Raw genomic sequence first — 20,436 nt, 5'->3', positions numbered from 1 at the left:
TTTACCAACATAGCACCTTCTGAGCTGAGGACACTGGCTACAGCTGAGCTGTTGCCATGGTATTACACCTCCATTTAAAACCATATATATATATATAGGAGGGAAAAGGAGGGACGAGTCAGCTCCACAGAGAGACAGAACAATATCAGAACATCCTGTGAACATGAAGTGTGTGCTAATTCAAAACTTCCCATCTCCAAAATGACACCTTTCCAGCAACTAAGCAGACACGGTGACTCTCAGGTGAAAGTGTTTCGCAAAGTGTTACGCCGTGAGAATTTATTCCTTAAACTGTGAAAATCTGATAAATGTAAGGTGTGTGATGTTCATTTTAACATCACACAGGGATGCCTGCAGTTCTGCTGTGATATATCTGTAGCACAAACTGCTTTGCTTTAATGCGTTTGTTTCCATATGTATAGGAATGCCCTCGGTCTCATTAAACAACTCGATATTTCTTCTTCTTGATTCATTTGGGGTTTTTTTGCTTCTTGCGTCACTATTACCTAATCATTTCAAGACATAAAGCAGTAAAATCTGTTTTTATGTAATTTTCTTTATTGTACAGTATTGTCCTTAAAGAAAGAAAAAAAACTTCATCTTTTGCAGTTTTAGAAAAATAGCAGGATTGATCCGCCTGATTTATTTAGGTCCAAATGAAACATTTAAAAACAAAAACAAATCAAAAAACAGTCGAATATTAAAAAAATATGTTGATGCTCATCTTTACTGCTGCTTTTAACACATGCAGAAATGTGAATATATACAGTCCACTCTGACGTAATAAAGAAACCATTTGTACATGACCTGAAGCCATGTTCAGCAATTCTACCCTGTCCCGTCTTGTTACTGCGATGACCCCTCCCCACTCTGTTTGTTCGTGTTTCTGTGTGGGAGGAGGGCAGAGTAGCAGAGGTGGGTCCACAGGGGAGCCACACCTGGCACCGCTCCAGTGACTGCTTTATCAGAGGGCCGGGTTTGCACAATCCATCTCTCTTCTCCATTTGTTGGGTTTATCGCTTGCATGCATTTCCACTCGTCCTTGCGCTCTTTACACTGCTGATACAGATAATCTACATTTTATTCACAGTAAGGTCAATTTGATTAAAGGAATCGTATTTATTTCAATTTCCTTCTTTGTGTCGACTGTGAGCTGGCATAAGTGCTGGGAATAGATGTTTCTGCAACAAGCTAATATCAGCAACTGTGTCCATCCACGCCTTTAACTTTCTATCTTTTTTTTATCTTTTTCCTTGTTTGCCATTTATGAGCATGAAAAGAATAATAAAAGAAAAAAAGGAATTTATATTTATATGGATATTTAGAGGATGCCTTTGTTCTGAACAAGGAATTTAATAATCCCAAACATGAGAAACAATAATATTTGAGCTATAAATGTGAATATATTATTAACCCTTTAAGACCTACCATAGAACCAAGTCCGCCAGAGCTTATATTATATTTTTACATGCTGTAGTGCCATTTTCGGGAGCATTTCAAGTTGATTTACATCAATACAACAATTATAGTCCAGATTTTAATAATATGTCTGCATTAAGTGCATAGTAATTACATAAATTGCGAAAAAGTACAATAAACTACAGAAAAATTGAAAATCGTTTTTGTTTTTTAACATATATTTCTAGTTAGAGAAATTTAAGAGGCTTATTTCTCAAAACTGTAAATACAAAAAAGTTGCACAAAATAGTTTCCCACCACAGGAAATTTATTTTGAGTGTCTTCATAGTTTTATTTTTGAAATACACCAATTTTTATATACTGCAGGAAAAACGAAAATAAATATTATAATGCAAATTTGCAAAAAAACAGCATATGCATCAAAATAAACTATTTCCAGCAGTGCAATATGAGTCCTAAGCATCCCAGAAATGACACAGAAAGTCATAAAGTCAAACATAACTTTTAAAAACACAAGTATAGGCTCCTGAGGCCCCGATGGTAAAGAACTACATTTCCGCAAAATGACGTCACTTCCGGTTTTAGGCAGGTCATGGCGGACATGCGATAGTTCGCGTTGATGGACGTAGGAAGTGTTATGAACAGCTGATCGGATCGGCAAAGCGTGTTTCTGGAATATTATGTTTTTGTTCCTGCAAGCGCTTTTTATGAAGTTTTTGCAAAGCTATATGTGGAAGGAAACTGTGACCGAGGACAAGCTGATGGCATAAGATGTAAGTACAACTCCTCCGGTTTCATATGCAAAAAAAATTATGGCGCTAGCTTATGTGGTTGCAGTGCTACCGGGATTTAAAAATAGTTATGCAAAATGGAGCGTGTACGCTCCGACCGGCTTTAAAGGGTTAACTTGTATTTTTTTCACATTTATAATTTGACAATAACTGAAAAACAAAGCAGGGGCGCACATATAAAAAGAGCACAATGTACAAAATAATAGCAAATAAGGCATGACAACAGAGCACACGAGGGCAGGCGGGCAATGGCAAGTGACAAGCAGATGACATTCCAGGAGTTTTTGTTTGTTTCTTTGTGCCATACCATGACCTTCCATTACTTTGTAAGATTAGAAAAATCAATAATCCAATTTGTTTCAGTTGTGTAATCCCTTACAGTGAACATCAAGTCCCCAATCAGTTTTGTAAAAGCTATATTATTTGTTTTGAGGCGACGCGAAGCACTCCCTTTGCACTTGATGCCTCGGTGTAATCGATTACAAAGAAAGTTTAAAAATGGATTTTCACGCTGCGCTGTACTGAACAAGACAAAAGGCTGCCAAAAATGAAACATCTGAAGATGAAAATATAACCAATAGGATTTGGAGTTAAAGAGTAACTAAATCCCAGCCGCTGCTTTTCTGTCCCCTCTGGCTAACAGTTTAATCTGTTTCACCTCGCGATCACACCCTACAGCAGAGTAAGACACACAAGTAAGATCCGGTCAGGAGGAACACCAGCATGCTTCTTTAAGAAGAACCTGTCCAAATCCTATAAATAGGGTCTGCTAGTTTTCCCCTTTTTAAAGTGTGTGTGCAGATATGTGCCTGAACTCTCCAGCTTCCCATCATTTTCCTGCGAGACGTGCAGACGGTTCAGTTACTACTCTCTCGCTTTCTTTGTGCATCTCTGTCTCCGGGGCGGGAATGAAAAAGGTCAAAGGTGAGCTGTGCTTGAACCCCGTGGTTGTGCCACTTACAGTATCCCTGGGAATGCGCCAATTAAGCTCCAGTCCCACAGCTAGCTTAACCCCCACCCTAACAGTATTCAAGGTATTTGTGAGTGTGTGCAAGTAGTAAACACAAAGGCGATATTGGCACAGTTTAGAGGAAGCTTTCAGTGTGTGTGTGTGTGTGTGTGGGGGGGCTTGTTTACATGCACATAATCAGCTCAGCATACCTGCAGCAGCAGCAGCAGCAGCAGCCTCCTTTCGTAAACGTGAAAACCAAGAAAACGCAGGTTTGTTTGAGATTAAGAGATACACGGTTTCCAAGCTACCGCAGATGTGATTCCTCTGTAATGTACATCTATGCTGTTTAACGTGAGCTTGTATATCTTTGCATATCTTACTGTATGCCCCTCAGCACCCTGCATAATTATGTTTATATGTTTGGTTTTGTGCACAAGATTACAGCGAACCACTGACCAAAAAACAGGAAAAAAGACATGGAAGCTATCGGCAACTATTGCAATCATCAGACTTCAGCTTCACTCGCTCTGAATCACGTAGCAGCGCCTTCGTTCTTAAACAGACCTTTAACATTTCTGACATTTTGATCGCAGGCTGAGAAAGTTTTCTGCGCCCACAGGACTCAAATCAGTAAATATATAACTCTAAATTGAGAGCTGGCTGACTTCAGCTTTAGACAGAAAGTCTGGGAAACACAAAGGAGGGCGAGGGCCCTTTGAGGGAAAAGAATTCATGAGACAGCATTTTGTTTGGGTTTTTTTCCCCTCTTCAAGTCACAAAGATTAACTTTTGCTAGAAGTTTGTGTTTTTATGTGAGGGAGGCTTCACTGCTGCCTCATGTGCCAGCTTTACTTGGGAGACAATGTATATATGTGTGTATGTCTGCGCACGAGTGTAACGCATGATTGAAAATGACATGCCTGAAATATTCTAAAAATGCTTTAAGTTGGTGGGGGATGGGTCACATGACACCAGAACGCCATGTTGACCTTGTTTTTTCTGAGAGTGCATGTGAGAGAGTGAGCCGGGCAGCCTTCCTTCGCTTTAGTCACATGATATTTATGAGAACATGTAACAATTGGGTTTTGCTGATATAAAAACTCATTTTGTGATTCCCATAAGTATTGTGAGTGTTGTGCATGGGGGGAGAGGCACAGATGATAGAATACCTGAATGCAAACACACCATCTGTGTTTATGGCATCCTGAGTTTCAGAATGTGAATGAAAGCAGTCATCACAATGCTGTACAACCACAAATATACTTCATAAATTTACATATGCACTGGGGTTCACCAGTTTGGATGACAGACTGGGGAACCAGCATATGACTGAGCGCTGGAAAATGCGTACACTGTGATTGTTTAACGCTTCTTCCACTAAAGCAGGGGTGTCAAACTCCAGGCCTCGAGGGCCGGTGTCCTGCAGGTTTTAGATGTCACCCTGGGTCAACAGACCTGAATCAAATGATTAGTTCATTAACAGGCTTCTGGAGAACTTCAAGACATGTTGAGGAGGTAATTTAGCCATTTAAATCAGCTGTGATGGATCAAGGACACATCTAAAAGCTGCAGTACACCGGCCCTCGAGGCCTAGAGTTCAACACCTGTGCACTAAAGGCAGGTCTGAAGGAAAAAGGTGGTCAAACCTAGTGCTAGTAAAGTATACCTAATCAAATGGCATTTAATTCTTTGTGGCATAAATTCGACAAGGTGCCGGAAAGATTCCTCAGATGTTTTGGTAACCTTGACTTGACAGCATGACACAGATCTGCAGATCTATTATTGGCTGCACATCCGTGATGCAAATATCCAATATTACCACATCCCGAAGGGGCTCTACTGTAGTTCTGATCATTCAAGTAACTGGTTTTAGATTATGTGAGCTATGTGACATGGTGCATTATTATTATAAGCAGACATCAGGACATAAAGGGACAGACATGGTGAGAACTACATTCATGTAGACTGTGGCTTTTAACCCTTTAAGACCTACCATAGAACCAAGCCCACCAGAGCTTATATTATATTTTTACATGCTGTAGTGCCATTTTTGGGAGCATTTCAAGTTGATATACATCAATACAACCATTATAGCCCAAATGTTAATAATATGTCTGCATTAAGTGCATAGTAATTACATAAATTGCTAAAAAGTGCAATAAACTACAAAAAAATTGAAAATCGTTTTTGCTTTTTTAACATATATTTCTAGTTAGAGAAATTTAAGAGGCTTATCCCTCAAAACTGTAAATACAAAGAAGTTGCACAAAATAGTTTCCCACCACAGGAAATTTATTTTGAGTGTCTTCATAGTTTTATTTTTGAAATACACCAATTTTTATATACTGCAGGAAAAACGAAAATAAATATTATAATGCAAATTTGCAAAAAAGCAGCATATGCATCAAAATAAACTATTTCCAGCAGTGCAATATGAGTCCTAAGCATCCCAGAAACGACACATAAAGTCATAAAGTCAAAGATAACTTTTAAAAACACAGTATAGGCTCATGAGGCCCTGATGGTAAAAAACTACATTTCCGCAAAATGACGTCACTTCCGGTTTTGGGCAGGACATGGAGGACATGCGATAGTTCGCGCTGATGGACGTAGGAAGTGTTACAAACAGCTGATCGGATCGGCAAAGTGTGTTTCTGGAATATTATGTTTTTGTTGCTGCAAGTGCTTTTTATGCAGTTTTTGCAAAGCTATATGTGGAAGGAAACCGTGACCGAGGACAAGCTGATGGCATAAGATGTAAGTACAACTCCTCCGGTTTCATATGGAAAAAAAATTATTGCGCTAGCTTACGTGGTTGCAGAGCTACCGGGATTTAAAAATAGTTACGCAAAACGGAGCGTGCCCGCTCCGACTGGCTTTATAGGGTTAAATGATGCTCAGCTGGTAGTAGTACATGTGAATAAAAAAAATCAACATACATAAGAGATAAAGACAAAGGCTCTGTTGTAACTTGGGCTATATTTATATGCAAAGTGATCACTCAGGGAAAAAGCAACAGAAGATGCTGCGCTGCTCTCTGAAACTCTCTGAGGCCTTGCTAATCACTCACCAAATAAGCACAGCAAAGAGGGAGGGCTGTTCTTGTGTCTGTGGTTTTTCTACTCTCCTTTTTTTTGATGGATTTATTTGGGGAAAAGAGATTCTGCCGAAGGGATATGAAAAAATAGCTAAATCTTCTAACAAAATTTGAAGAGGCGAATATTTGAATATTCTACAACTAAAAGAATCTAAAATGACAGAAGAAAAATCACATAAAGGTTCAAGTAAAGGTCAAAAGACCTGGCATGTTGGATCTTATAGAAAAGAGGAACGACTGCATACACCAGGGGTGTCAAACTCAAATACACAGTGGGCCAAAATTCAAAACTGGAACAAAGTCACGGGCTGACATTAATATTTATTGAAAAAAAATCTTCCTCCAGATATAAGAATGAATCTTTTCTTATGGACTCAAATAAGTTTTGCTGGAAAACTGAATATGGAACAAGCAAAGCTTAATACTAAACAATATAGTAGGCTAACAGTAGGCCAGTTCTAATAGTAATTTGTTATGGCTTCGCGGGCCAAATGTAATTAGGCTGCGGGCCAAATTTGGCCCACGGGCCAGAGTTTGACACCTATGGCATACACCATAATATTATTTTAATATTTTAATACAGATGTGCAGATCCACATTCAAGTCAGCAGGTAACACGGAGACACATCTGCAGGGTGATCTGTGACATCAGCTGTGTGATTCAGACCGAGCTCTGTCTCTGCTGCTCGTGCTCTCACAGTGAATGCAGTCGTAGCAGATGCATTTAAGGCACTATATTTTTTGCACTGTATTTAGCCGTTTACCAGCTCCTCTAGCATCAGACCATTAGAGAGCAGTGAGAGCCTCATTACCAGAGAAACCATCAAGCTCAGCTGGTCCAGGCTGCCAGTTTTTGTCCTTCTCCAGCTCCGTTTAGTGACATCTGGCCTGCATAAATTAAAGGCTATTGTATGAATTAATCATATTGTTTTGTATTCTAAATGCTTTCTGCAGCAGCGTCACTTCTGTAGGCAATAAATGCTTTAAAGTCAGATCAATGGGGAGATGCTGTGTCGCTCATTGTCATGTCAGTATATATTTATTGAGGGTCCACAGTGTCGCTCACGCTGAATAACACTAAGCTAAATTGACAGCTGAGCTCCTGCTGTATGCACATGTCTATTGTTTTAAAAAACAGAAATATGTAAAAGCTCTCCAGAGCACAAGATGAAAATGACTTCAGTCCTTCCAAACAACATTGTCACTGATAAAAAAGATTTATTTTATTTTTCTCTCAATAAATATCCATTTTGTTGTTTTGTTTATTTCATTTTATTAAAGTTCCCATTTTTTCCCCTCACAGTTTCATCACGTGCGTGGTACGTCAGCTGCCAAATTCTTGGTAGGACAGACTGCCATTTGCGTTGCTAACTATGGTCGGTGCGTTTGTATACAGTTGCATTTGCAAATGCTGATTTGTTTGTTTTGCATGTTTACCTTGGAAAAGGGTGATGTCTTTGACTAGTCCCGGCCCAAACAAGCCTTCCAAGATGCTTTCAAAGCCTGTGAAAGACAGACAAGATGTGACGTTAATGCCAGCTGACACAGTTCCCATCCAAACAACAAATGGCAGCGACCAGAAATACAGCTGCGAGGAATAAAACAATCGTTCTTTTAAGGAGGAAATGTGATGACAACGTGCGTTTCTCCTGGGATCGATTTCTGCTGATGCACAAAAGAAAGAAAAAGCAATATAATAATAAATGTGGGAAAAAAATGATTTAAATGAAAATGTAAACATTTAGCAATATATTATTTTATGTGTGCACACAAATGTGAAAATATATTTGTATACGCACACACAGAATGATGTTAGAGCACAAAAACAAAGGCCTTTCGGTCACACAAAGAGTTAAATATCTACAAAGATAAGGCTCAGTGAGCACTTATTACATATACACACACACTAAAAAGAAAAGACACACACGCACAAACACACATGCTTTCTTTCTAGCTCTTAAAGCAAATGAGCGATTTACCTCTAATACACCAAGCTAATGTCACTCACTTTTTATTAACTGTAAATACCCCCGATGTGGTGTTGCCAAGCAACAGCACACAAAAAAAACCCATAAATACGTATTGTAATTTTCAACCTGACCACCCCCCACCACCACCTCCACCTTTCTTCTCTCTTTCCTCCCCCCAACCCATCCTCCACTAAATGGAAACAGAGGCAGGCGGAGAGAAACGGAGACAAAGACGTATGTGTGTTTAAATGTGTGTGCATTTTGAGCAGGGGATGGAAGGGTTGGAGGGGTGCGCGCAGGAGACGAACACAGTTCAAGTGTGGCCACTTCGCTCGGCGCTGAAGATGACAGTCTGAGGCCATGCTTCTTTACTCGCAGGAATAGCAGAGACTGAAAAACCAGAGCCTGCATGGAAATGTATTTCTGTTATAAAATCATTACAGTCAGCAGCAACACTTCAGCTCCCACAGCACCAACACTATAAGCAACCAATATAGGAAAGAGGTCAAAGATTCAAGGACTGCAGCTGCATTTTATAGGTTTCAATCCAATGTGGAAGAAACGCAGTTGGAATGAATTTGGTTTGATTTTGCACTTATTTTTGTTTCGCCGTAATTAATACAGGACACGAGACAGCTGGTTCCTGTCCTGAGCACACTGGTTTCAAACTGTGACCGCAACAAGTCAGCTTTAATCTGACGGTGTATCTATCAAAACACTGTCTTTATTTCCAGATGCTTTTCAAGTCCCTTTTTTTTCATTTTCACCATGAAAATCTGACTTTATACGCTTTGTTTTAAAACAATGAGCACATTACTGATTATGCGCTTAGACGCGCAGGAACACCCACACGGTAAGTCACACTGAAAAAAGTGTGCGAAACGCTGTTTGTTTGTGAAAGAGATACAGAAAGAAATCCCTCATTATCTGTCCCTTACTCTCCAGGCTTGTGTTGGCCTACAGCCACATACAAATGAACTTGTGTCTATGTCTTAATTTCCAGAAACATCTGCCATGTGGTGACACAACAACACATACAAGACGTTTGTCTGGCAAAATCCAGCTCAGGTTGAGTTTAAAATTAAATAACATACAGCATCATCTATTTAACAGGTCCTCTCTTATCGATATGGAAAATAAGCAGCTACTTTATATAATCTATATAGATTACAGCACTAGATTAGAAACAATTCAAGTAGCATCAAACCAAATGTGGTCAATTTTTAAGTTAATATTTTTAATTAAGTTAGTATTTTATAGTCGATATTCACATGGATGGTATTGATTAAACCTATTGTGATGGGCACTTTTTTATATTTTGCAAAACATGTTGTATGAAAACACATCCACCTATCCAGCTTACCACACACACCCGCACATCACACTTCCCTTAAACCTGCACATGCAAAATTCATGCAACCAACAAAGATAGCTTTGATAACAAAAAACAGAAGCTTCAAAGAATTTTCAAAAGCTTCAATTTTTTTCTCCTTCCTCTCCAGCTGGCAATGTGCGCAGAAACACAGCTCTCCTTTCAAGCTGGGGGGATATAATTAGGGTTGCGGCGCTGCATGAGAAATCAGCGCTGAAAGTCAAAATTACTGAGCTGCTGCTCTATTTGGCCCATAAGATGGTGAGTGTTTGAAAGGTACAGTTAGCCGCAAACGCTTCTCCGACAGAAGAAGAGTAGAAGATGACTCCCCCGAAGGCCAAAGCCATGATTGGACACATGAGATTGGGGATGCGATTGGACAAAATGAGATTAGGGGCTGTGATTGGCTAGATGAGATAACGGTGACAAAGTCTCTTGGGCCACTGGCAAAAAGATCCAGAAATGTAGGTCAGTTAGTGAACACACACACTGCAGGTCCAAAAGCAGTCACACATGACTTAGTAAAAAAAGACCACACACACACACAGACACACACATATACACTATGGCATCTGGGACTGTGTCACTGTGTTATGCAAAAATACATAAGAATGTAAACTCTTCCTCTTTCTCTCACAGACAAATCTTTGAAATCTCCACTGTGACACTTCATTTCACTTCACACAGCACAGCTGAGAGGAGCACGACCACAACTGAGGCACATACACAAAAATGCACAGAATCAGCAGACATCAAGATGAACGGTGTGCATTTCGGTGCACATGACGAGCAATTGTGGCAAATATGTGAACAAATGTCCGATGCAGTGAATCACGGTGAAGCTGCTGCACATGCAGGGTATAACACACGCAGCACTTTAACGATAAAGAAGACGTGGATGATGTAGACATGCTCGGCAACTTTACACTAGGAGCCATTATTTTTTTAATTAAAGCTTTGGCATTTTATGGTATGTTTACGAGTTAATGAAAGCAGACGGTCCCCAACCCCCGGGCCTCGGACCGGTACTGGTCCGTGAGTCGTTTGGTACCGGGCCGCGAGAGTTGAGGCTCAGGTGTGAAATGTATAGTTTTCAGGGTTTTTATCGGTTTTCAGCGTTATTTTGTTATCGTTTTTATCGTTTACTCGGTTTTCCTGGGTCTTTTCACGTGTGTTATGAATAAATTTTCTTTTTTTCGGTACCGGTACTAGTTTTATTTTGTTGTATTTATCCGCGACACCTTAAAGGCCGGTCCGTGAAAATATTGTCGGGCATAAACCGGTCTGTGGCGCAAAAAAGGTTGGAGACCGCTGCTCTATATAATAGATGGATGTAGCCACACAATGTCTGCCACCATTTTGGAATCTTGGAGCTAAAAGCTGCCATATTTAGACTAGAAGATGCTAATCAACTAATGCTAGCAAGCTTCGTTAGCTGCAAGTTATTATGAAGGCTGGAAACTCTGTAGAGACCAAAGCTTTTGTTCGTAACAGACAGACTTTCTCAAGGCTGAAAGGAGGCTCACTCTGGGTTATTAGATGAACTGCAGTTTCGTCATTCATTCACTGATGTTTCTGCTTGGCGTTAACCAGATTTGGACCTTTTTTTTAAAAAAAAATTGTGTGGATATATCTCTTAGGAAAACACCATCAACATCAGATCAGTAAAAGTCTGCCTCTCGGTGCTCTCACAACGCTGCTTTGTATTTGTCGAGAGCAATGAAGCAACTAAAAAATTCACTCAGGGTGTGCTTGTCAAATCAAAGCACACCCAGACGTGTAAAGAAACAACATCTCTCAAATTTCCAACAGCCAAAAGAAAAAAAAAATGAACATGACCCTGAAGGAAGTAGTGCAATCAATCTGAGCAGGAAGCAGAGAGGGGAGCAAACAGGGATTCGGTTAAGCAGTACAGAGGAACCAACGCTTGACTTTCTTGTGACCACTGGATGCACGCTATATATAGTCCTGTATGAACATTAATAATTCATTGTGACCAAAGCCTTTAGAATAAGGCCCCTTGCCTGGTCCTGATCAAATCAATACCTAATTAACCCTAACAGCAGTAAGGAGTTAAGGAAGTGCAGGTATGTGGTCTCCTAGAACTGAATAGCTTATAGCTGAAAGCCTGGTTGTAATAGAGAGAGTTAGGGAGGAGGAGAGATGGATATGGTTTAATAACAAAAACATGAATAATATCACACAGTTTCAGACAATCTTTCCAGGAGACATTAATTGTGGTGTTGTAGAGTTGACATTTACAAAAGTTACAAAAAAACAGTCCTTGTAGAAATCCTTAATCCAGGTCGAATAAATCCAGGGTCATGAAAATGAGACAATACATGGGAGAGCAAACTGGAGGGAATAACTGAGCATCATTTACTACTCCTAACACTCTAATAAGCTTCAATTTCTTTACAGTTTTTTTTTTTTTATCCCTGCAAGGTCATTACATCCAAACCTCAACCCTATAAAATCAGAATATGTCCTTTCCCCCTTAAATCTTAGCAAGAACAAGAACAAGGAAAATAATCTTTCTAACTGACACATATTCAGTATTTAACCCTTCTTTATCTTTAATTATTTGATAATGGAGTGTTTGTTGAACCTTTAGGCAAAATGTATAAAAGATATATTATTTTTAATCTGCATATATGAGTTTTAATTTGTATCACATTTACGATTTAGTCATTAAAAATCTATTATGCAATTTATATCATTTTTTGAGGGTAAAAGAGAAGTCTCAAAAACTCACAAAAACGCATGTATTAAATACGCTTGGCTTTAATTTTTGGCCCCTAAATACATATCCAACACTCTTTGATGATAACCTGTTGACACCTGTAAAATAAACGTACAGAAGTCGATCTGTGAGAATTATTCTGACGAGGCCGTCGTCGGTCACGCTGATCCTCTCTGGAACAAGCTGCTTGATGATTCAAAGTCCACGACAACTGTTACTCCATACTAGGGATGGGTACCGGTATCCGGTGCCATGATGGCACCGGTTCTCACATAAACGGTAGTAACCAGACCGAAAAGCAGCGCACATTTCGGTGCTTTATTTCGGTGCTTTTTTTTCCTGAGCTGTGATACACTTTCTTCTTCCTTACATTTGTATTGGCGGTTGGCAAACAACTGAAAGGTGCATTACCGCCACCAACTGGTATGGAATGATACATTTTGGATTCCAGCCAATCATTTTAGTTTCCGAGGATAGTAGGCGGGTCCAGGTACGTACGTTCTTTTAGAACAGAGCTACAGATTAAAAATGCCCAAGGCGAAGCGGTCAAAAGTCTGGCTGTACTTCACAGCAAGAGATGCAAACTCAGCAGCTGCAACAAGTGCTTTAAGGTGATACTGTGATACTGTCAAAGGAGGTAACACCTCGAATCAGATGAAACACGTGGTGACGCATAGCGGGGTTTTTTTTTAAAGCCGAGAAATGCGCTGTATTTGATAGCTTGCGTCAAGACCTCACATCGAGCACGTCTACTGGAGGTGTGGTGCCTGTTATCGGACCCGGAGTTAGCAACATCGGTAGCTTAATGTTGTTCGTGTGTAATTTACGTTGAGTAGTTTAACCACGTTATTACATTAATGCATGTAAGGTGAACTAGCAAACATCATCACAGCTACATGCGGCTGTCTTCTTGTTTGATGGCAGATACTCCCTTCACCCTGGCCAAAAAGGCTAAAATGACCAAAGAAAACAGTTAAACATGAGAGGTTTTTGGACAAAGTTTGTGTTTTTGCCATTGTTAAAGCACTGCTTCCAGCCAAGAGTGATACCATATATGCCCCATAGCTGCAGAAAAGGCTAACATTGTTATCTTTTTACAAAAAAACAGCTGAACATGAGAGGTTTTTGGACCAATTTTGTGTTCTCCATTCTTTAAGCACCGGTTTGAGCACCGTTTAAGCACCGGCACCGTTTCAAAAGTACCGGTTTGGCACCGGTATCGGATAAAACCTAAACGATACCCATCCCTACTCCATACATCAACATCCATATTCTCCCACACCTGTAGCTCATCGCTGTGTGTGCGTGTGTGTGCGTGTGTGTGTGTGCGTGTCGCTGTATGCAGACACGTACTGCATTTCTTTGTGGCTTTTATTGCCGTGTAACATGTTTGACGTATTCTGCTTTATTAATTCAGATTTCACTCACGCCTATTTTTATGTTGCCTCATATTTGTTTATTTTTCTGTTTACGCCTATATTTTCAATTTTTTTGTTTTCCACTGTAAATCAGTCTTACTTTACAGATAATAAAAGGTGATATATAAATACAATTTCTATTCCACATATAGCTGATGGAAATGCAACGTGTTATTAAAAACAACATGAAGTCTGGCTAACCCAGTACTCTCTGAGACGGGCACTTTTCTCTGTTTGTTATAAACAGCCAGCATTATTTCAGACCTCTAAGGCAAGAAACAGAAGTGACTACCATTAGTAGTAAAAGAAAATCCTGAACTATGAGGTGGTAAATACATTACAGAGGGTTACCTATGAAATCAGGGCCCACAGTGGCCATTACAGCCACAAACTGTCAGTTTAAAGTGTCGTTCAAGGTCCTAAGAAGCAAGTTTAAGTAAAGCAGTAACTACTACACAGAGCTGTTACAATCATCTTTTTTAGTTCAGAAAAACCTGAGTATTAGTTAGTGGACAAGACAGCTAGCCAGAACGCAACCTTCCACATTGGGTGGACGGTGATTGGCATGCCTATTTAAGTTAGATATTATTATTTTGTTAAAAAATAAAGTTGCAATAATGATTACAAAAAAAATGAAAAAAAGCTTTCTCTGATCAGTGCAGTGCAGCAGAGCTCTGGTGTTCATGATCTCTGCCCTCTTCAATATAGCTGTTCTGAATAGCAGCAGCAATTTAAACAGAGACTGGTGTTTAACGGTAAAAATAACATTCTCTGTGACATTATTCTCTGTCATTCTTTGCACTTTGACCCTGATTAAAACATATCATCTGCCAGCGATAATGTGAGGACGTGCGGATTTGGAATGACACAGGAGCATCACATCATAAGTTAACGAACAGAAGCTCTGAATTTACTGCAAGAATAACCCGTTGTTCCAGATTTATCACCTATGTGAGGGTGGCCATTTTTCACACACCAGCCCAAATGATTCAAAACATCAAATCCGAGATTTTAGACATTTATTATTTCAGTTTTCAGTTGATTTTACACATTTGCTTTCTGTTTCAGATTAGAGGCACTAGGATAAGTTCACTGGCCAGTCTAAAATAGTAGGGGTGGGGAAAAAATCTATAATATTTTGTTTGCTAATAATGTATCGATACAGGGACAGCAGAAATCGATATTTTGTTACAAAAAGGTTTTTGTGCTCTGACTTCAGAGCATGTTGATCCTTTTTCTGAGCAAGAATCCTGACATTCCTTCACTGTCCAAATGTGTTTAACTTTTTTTTTTGGCAGCAATAAACATGACAGTTTACTTATTTTAATTTAAGACATGTTTTATTTTAATTAAGTTTAAAACTTTTTTATTTAATGTAAAATTATATTTTGTTTTAATTTACTTTCAAATTCTTCAGTTGCTGAAGGGGCTGCATAGTTTTCATAAACTGCATAGTTCAGAATAGCTATAATTGTACCAGATGGTTGATTCAGTTAAGTTGGACTAGACTGTGATACAAACCGTTCAGTTTGTCAACAATAAAACTGAAATGAGAGAAAGACTGAGTGTGAGACTTTGATATTAGATAAAATGAATATTGATAAAGTTTACCTTTATGTACAGAATCTGAATATCGCAAAATATTTTTAAAAAATTGCAATAATATCGTATCGTGCGTTAAGTATTGTGATAATATCGTATCGTGGGATGTATGGTGATTCCCACCTCTATAAAATAAAAAGGTCAAACATACAGCCAGATTATTACAAGTAACTAAGCACTAATTCTACACTTACATTTATCAGGTAGCAACAACCACAGCTTGAAAGGGATTTGTTCTTGTTCTATTCTATGCTGAACGCACAGTTTTCTAATATACTACAGCTTGATAAGCCAAAACAAAATAAAGAGAGGCTGAAAAATAAAACAAAACAAAAATTAGCGATAAAAAAGAAGAGTATCGTTGCTGCTGTGCAGTCAAATATACTGTAAAAGTATTTTATTTTGAAATTAAACTGCTGGCCACAAGAATAATTAAAATATATAGGAGGTATTAGGATGTAGCTGTAAGTAATTAGTATGAAAACTTTCCTGCTAGTAAATTAAGTTTCTACATTTTTTATGAACTGCATTTTGCTGCTGTTGGTGTTTTTCTTTGTGCGCTCATATAAAATGTACAGTTTTGGCCTTGGTAGCTATTGGAATTTAAAAGAAAATAAAAGCTTTTCTGTCTTTTGTTTTTTAATATGAGCTTCGCAGCAATGTCGCCCCGAGGATCAGCTGTCTATTTTGACTGGATGATGCCTGAATGTCTGCTCAAAGAAATACATTTCTGTTGACCTTGCCACAGAGTCTAAATGAAGACTGAGCATTCTGATTTCAAGGCTGCAGGTGACACACAAGTAAGAAAGGATGCTTTAATGAGGCACTATATTATAGTTTTCCTCTCTAACAAAAAGAAAAAAAGTCACCTTGGGATTAATATCACTGTCACCAGCACGGCTGTGCGGCTGCTTCAGCATGCTCAGACTGTTTAGTGTGTTTGATTACATGTGTAGAGGATGACATTTTGTAAATTGAAAGCAAACCTTTATGAGGATGTAGAAATGTTAATGTAGGATTAGTGGTAGTTAGAACCAGGTCACTGTTCATTTACTGAAGGGGCTTCACTGTATATGCTCAGTCTTACAAAAATAGTCTTACTTTTTTGTATTTCAGGATTTAAAAGCCATTAGTATGCAAATTCTGCAATATCTGATTTTTTAAAAAAGTCAGTGAGCATGGCAAAATTTTACAAATATGGTGTCAAAGGGAGAAGAAAATATAAGATCAACGAGTCATAAGAATCTGAAGATTTTTAAAAGAAACATTTTAGATCATAAACTCGTGGTTTTACAAAAAGACCAGCGCTGGATTGCTGTTCACAAATTAAACATTCTTGCAAAGTGAGAAGTCTTTTGAAACACGGAAAATCTAATGACAAAAAGAACTGTGAGACAAAATATCACAGCAGAGGGGGAAAAAAACATGAAATCCTTTCTTCTCTGCAGGAGAACTAATTTCAGCGGAACAATTGAAGCATTTAGTGCTTCTCTGCGCGAGAACAAATACAAATATAAAAGCCTGTTTACTAAGAGTCACAACCACCGCCGGCACGTTGCATGTATATGCATATGCAGCGTGTGCATGCATGTTTGCGCATGTGTGGATGTGTGTGCAGGAGACTGAACACGAGTATGAATAAAGCAAATATGAGCAACGACTGGCCAAAGGCGTGGTCAAACAGAGGGTCAAACAAACTGTTAGAGAAAACAAGGAAGAACGCAGCCTAAACATAGTGTGCCGATTCAATCTGACGGCTTCTCAGCAAACGAAATCCCTAATCTCATCTCATCTCATTTCTCTGAAGTATCCGGTGATGAGCTGAAAGGAGGCTGATGTGCGCTGGCAGCTATTTCTGTGACTAACACACCAGAACTACTGCACACACGTAAACGAGCTTGTTAACGCAGCAGGAACGCTACAAACGCAACGTAAGTCCGCTGGTGTCTCAGAAGAAGGTGACTCAACACAACAATGCACTGTACCACAACATGAACCATACTTTGGCTTCGGTGCTTTGACTGTATCCTCTGAACGCTTCGGGAAAGAAAGGAGAACAAAAACTAGGTCGAGCTCTCGGATTGGTTGACAAATCACCCCCTGTCGCAAAACAACAAACGGCCGAACAGGAGCAGTGAAATTAGTCTCCTCCCCTAATGCACAGACAAATATGGCGAGTGCATATGCACAGCTGACTCCGAACATGCAAACGATTGGTCAAGGCAAATTTGGCTCGCTGTCTCCCCACAATGCAGTGGGGCAGGCTTGGGCTCAGATGGGTGTGGTGAGGCTGCTCCAAATCTGTGCTCCCTTTTTTTGTTCTCTTTGCTCATTTCTGCCGCTGAGCGAACGTCTCAGTGGGAGGAAAGAAAAATTCCAATTACTTCTCTAACTATCTAATTATTTCATTACGTGGTGGTGAGCAGGAAGGAGGATGAAGATGTCTCTCTGTGTTTCCTTTCATCTTCAGCTGATGACACCTGAAACTATTACCTCTGTGCCCAGTCCCTCTGCTATGGTTTCTAGTCACGCTGTCAAGTATTTATAGCCACTTTTGTCATCTTCAGTTTTCTTGACCTCCAACACAAACATTCAACACTTCTTGAATTTTAGCTCTTCTGGCTTTGCATGTGTGTCCTGAGAGTGCGAAAAAAGTGAGAAGAAAGAGAAGTGCAGGCGTATGATGCCACATATGAAAGTGCTAACAAGAAGCTAATTGAAAACAATTAAAGAAGAAATGGGGAATTTATGGACTATGTGAGGCAGGGCCTCTTGGGGGCGAGCAGATAGTGGTGATTACTGATGTATTAAAGAATGGGACTGGTACTGTGTTTTCTTTTGTTTTCTGCCAATTACTTTGTCTGCTAACGTGATAAACTGTGGAGGGTGTGAAGGAGGAGAAGATGAGTGGACTCTGAGGAAAAACAGAGTCGACTGATGCCGAACAGGAAGGTGTGACTTTTTAATATTTCTGATCATTTACATTTTAGATTTTGAACAATTAACACCACTATTATATATCTTAGAGAAACATCCTAGAGAAACATACCCTGTGAGCAAGAGCCTGGCAACAGCGGGACAGAAATAGTCTTAACAGAAACCTCCAGCCATGGACTTTGCTCCAGAAGTCTTTTAGTTTATCTGTTTGCAACCGCTTCACATAGTGCCATCTTCTTTCTCAAAGAAAACATCTTACTAACAGCAGCCCTTCCAGCTCTTTGTACAGTCTTTTTGTCATTCGAATGTTACGAACTTTAGCATTTAAAATGCTAACTGAGGCCTGACTGTGAGATGCAGACTCATTGCACTGACCTTGGGGTGAATTTGAAGTGTCCATTTCTGGTGAGACCATCAGCTGATCATTTGATGAGCAGTAAGAGGATACTTAATTTTTCATAAGACTTTATAAAATCCTTTCAAAGTTTTCTTTTCCACGTGATTGTAGTCAGTGCATTCACACTTGTCCAGTTTGACTCTATGGAAAACTACAGAATCAGATTGAATACACATACCTCATCTTCTTGTTAAATCAAATGCTGCTGTTTTTACTCACAAGCTCAAAATCTATTAGTTGTCCCTGGTACAAGATTGAAACCTAGTGGGAACACGGCCTTTCAGTCTGTTGAGAATAGATTCCTTAATGTACATCAACGTTAAAGAGAATATAGTTGTGATTGCTTGCAACATTATAATATTGTGGTAATGGTTGTAAGGATACAAAATAGAAAATAGGCCTTGGATGTAGGGCTGGGCGATATGACCCAAAATTCATATCTCGATATTTTTTACCTGGACGGCGATATAAGATATATATCTCGATATTTTTTAAGCCATAAAGTAAGAACAAAAAGAGAGTTCTTAGTCAAAGCTGTGTCCCAGATGTCACACAGGCACTTTTATTAACATAGAGAATAGATGTACATAAAATTTACTCAAAAATAAATTATGAGCATTTATTAAATAATAATGTTGCATAAATAAAAGAAAACAATGTTGTTTTTGTGCATAACAAAAAGCTCACAATTGTGCAGTCAAAATGTAAACTAAAAGACACAGAGCATAGTAACAAAGACAGATTTCACAGCTGCTCTGTTCCCAACTTCTACTGTGTGACTGACAGCATTGAGTTTGAAATCCTCTTCGTAACCACGTCTCTTAACAGGTGCCATTTATGGTCCTTATACACAGTAGGGTAATATTACGTTGAAGCACAGTACGTATCACTCCGCGAGGCTCCTCGGTAGCCGTAATGCTCTGACAATCCATCAACCGGTGCAGCTCCGTAGCTTACCAAAGTCGTACTAAAACATTTTTTGACAGATTGCTGAGCGCTGTGTACCACATAAAATCGGTTCGCGGCCATCAAGCACAACCAGAATTCATACATAAGGCGCGCTGTCAACTTTTGAGAAAATGAAAGGATTTTAGGCTGTGCAGCGCCTCTGGGCTGCATGGCGTTAGCGTGGTTAGCTAGCTAACACGTTGACGGCGTCCAGCCCCACGCACGGGGCGATGCGCAGTAACTCGTTAACGGAGATTTGCCGTGTACATCTTGTCGCTTCCTGCAGGTGAAGCGATGGGGGAGGAGGGGGAGTTGTGTTCAGTGAAGGAGGGGCGAGGCCGAGTAATGTTGCGTAAAGACAAAAGTGGACGAAAGAGAGGCAAACTTGCGGCTCCACAAGTATAGTTATAAAGTAACATAGACTATATCGATATAAAGGATATTGTCACATCTTATATCTCGTATAAAAATATATCGATATTTTTTAAAAACTCGATATATCGCCCAGCTCTACTTGGATGTGAACAAAGAACTGAGGTGCAGGGCAGAAGGACAATCAACCCCCACCCCCAGGTCAGTAGAAAGAGTTACTGAGGGTGAGGGGCAGACAAGGGGCAAACGGACACTACCTTAAAAGGAGGTGGGGGTCAGGGTGTCAGCACCCTTGGCCACTGTACTAGTGCATTTCCATTGTGGGAGTGTTTACTGTAGGGGGGAGGAGACCAGAGGGTATAACTGTAACTGTTGTGTGGAGTTCTTTAGATCATCCTTTAGCATAGGACTGCAGTGT

The 20,436-nt window shown here is 39.6% G+C and overlaps 1 protein-coding gene across 1 annotated transcript in view; it reads right to left on the bottom strand.

Moving 5' to 3' along the window:
• The window catches only part of lcor (ligand dependent nuclear receptor corepressor), a 48,542-nt gene extending 29,517 nt beyond the window's left edge, over positions 1 to 19,025 (bottom strand). The window contains exon 1 of the mRNA XM_085162794.1: positions 7,697 to 19,025. Coding sequence (XP_085018920.1) covers positions 7,697 to 8,000 — 304 coding nt within the window. The 5' untranslated portion in view covers positions 8,001 to 19,025. The remainder of the gene's footprint in view (positions 1 to 7,696) is intronic.
• Positions 19,026 to 20,436: the final 1,411 nt, after the last annotated feature.

This window comes from Neolamprologus multifasciatus, chromosome 6, assembly GCF_963576455.1.
Source record: "Neolamprologus multifasciatus chromosome 6, fNeoMul1.2, whole genome shotgun sequence".
NCBI classification, from domain to species: domain Eukaryota; kingdom Metazoa; phylum Chordata; class Actinopteri; order Cichliformes; family Cichlidae; genus Neolamprologus; species Neolamprologus multifasciatus.
The sequence above is the reverse complement of the archived record's forward strand: the minus strand, read 5'-3'. Positions and strand labels throughout refer to the sequence as shown.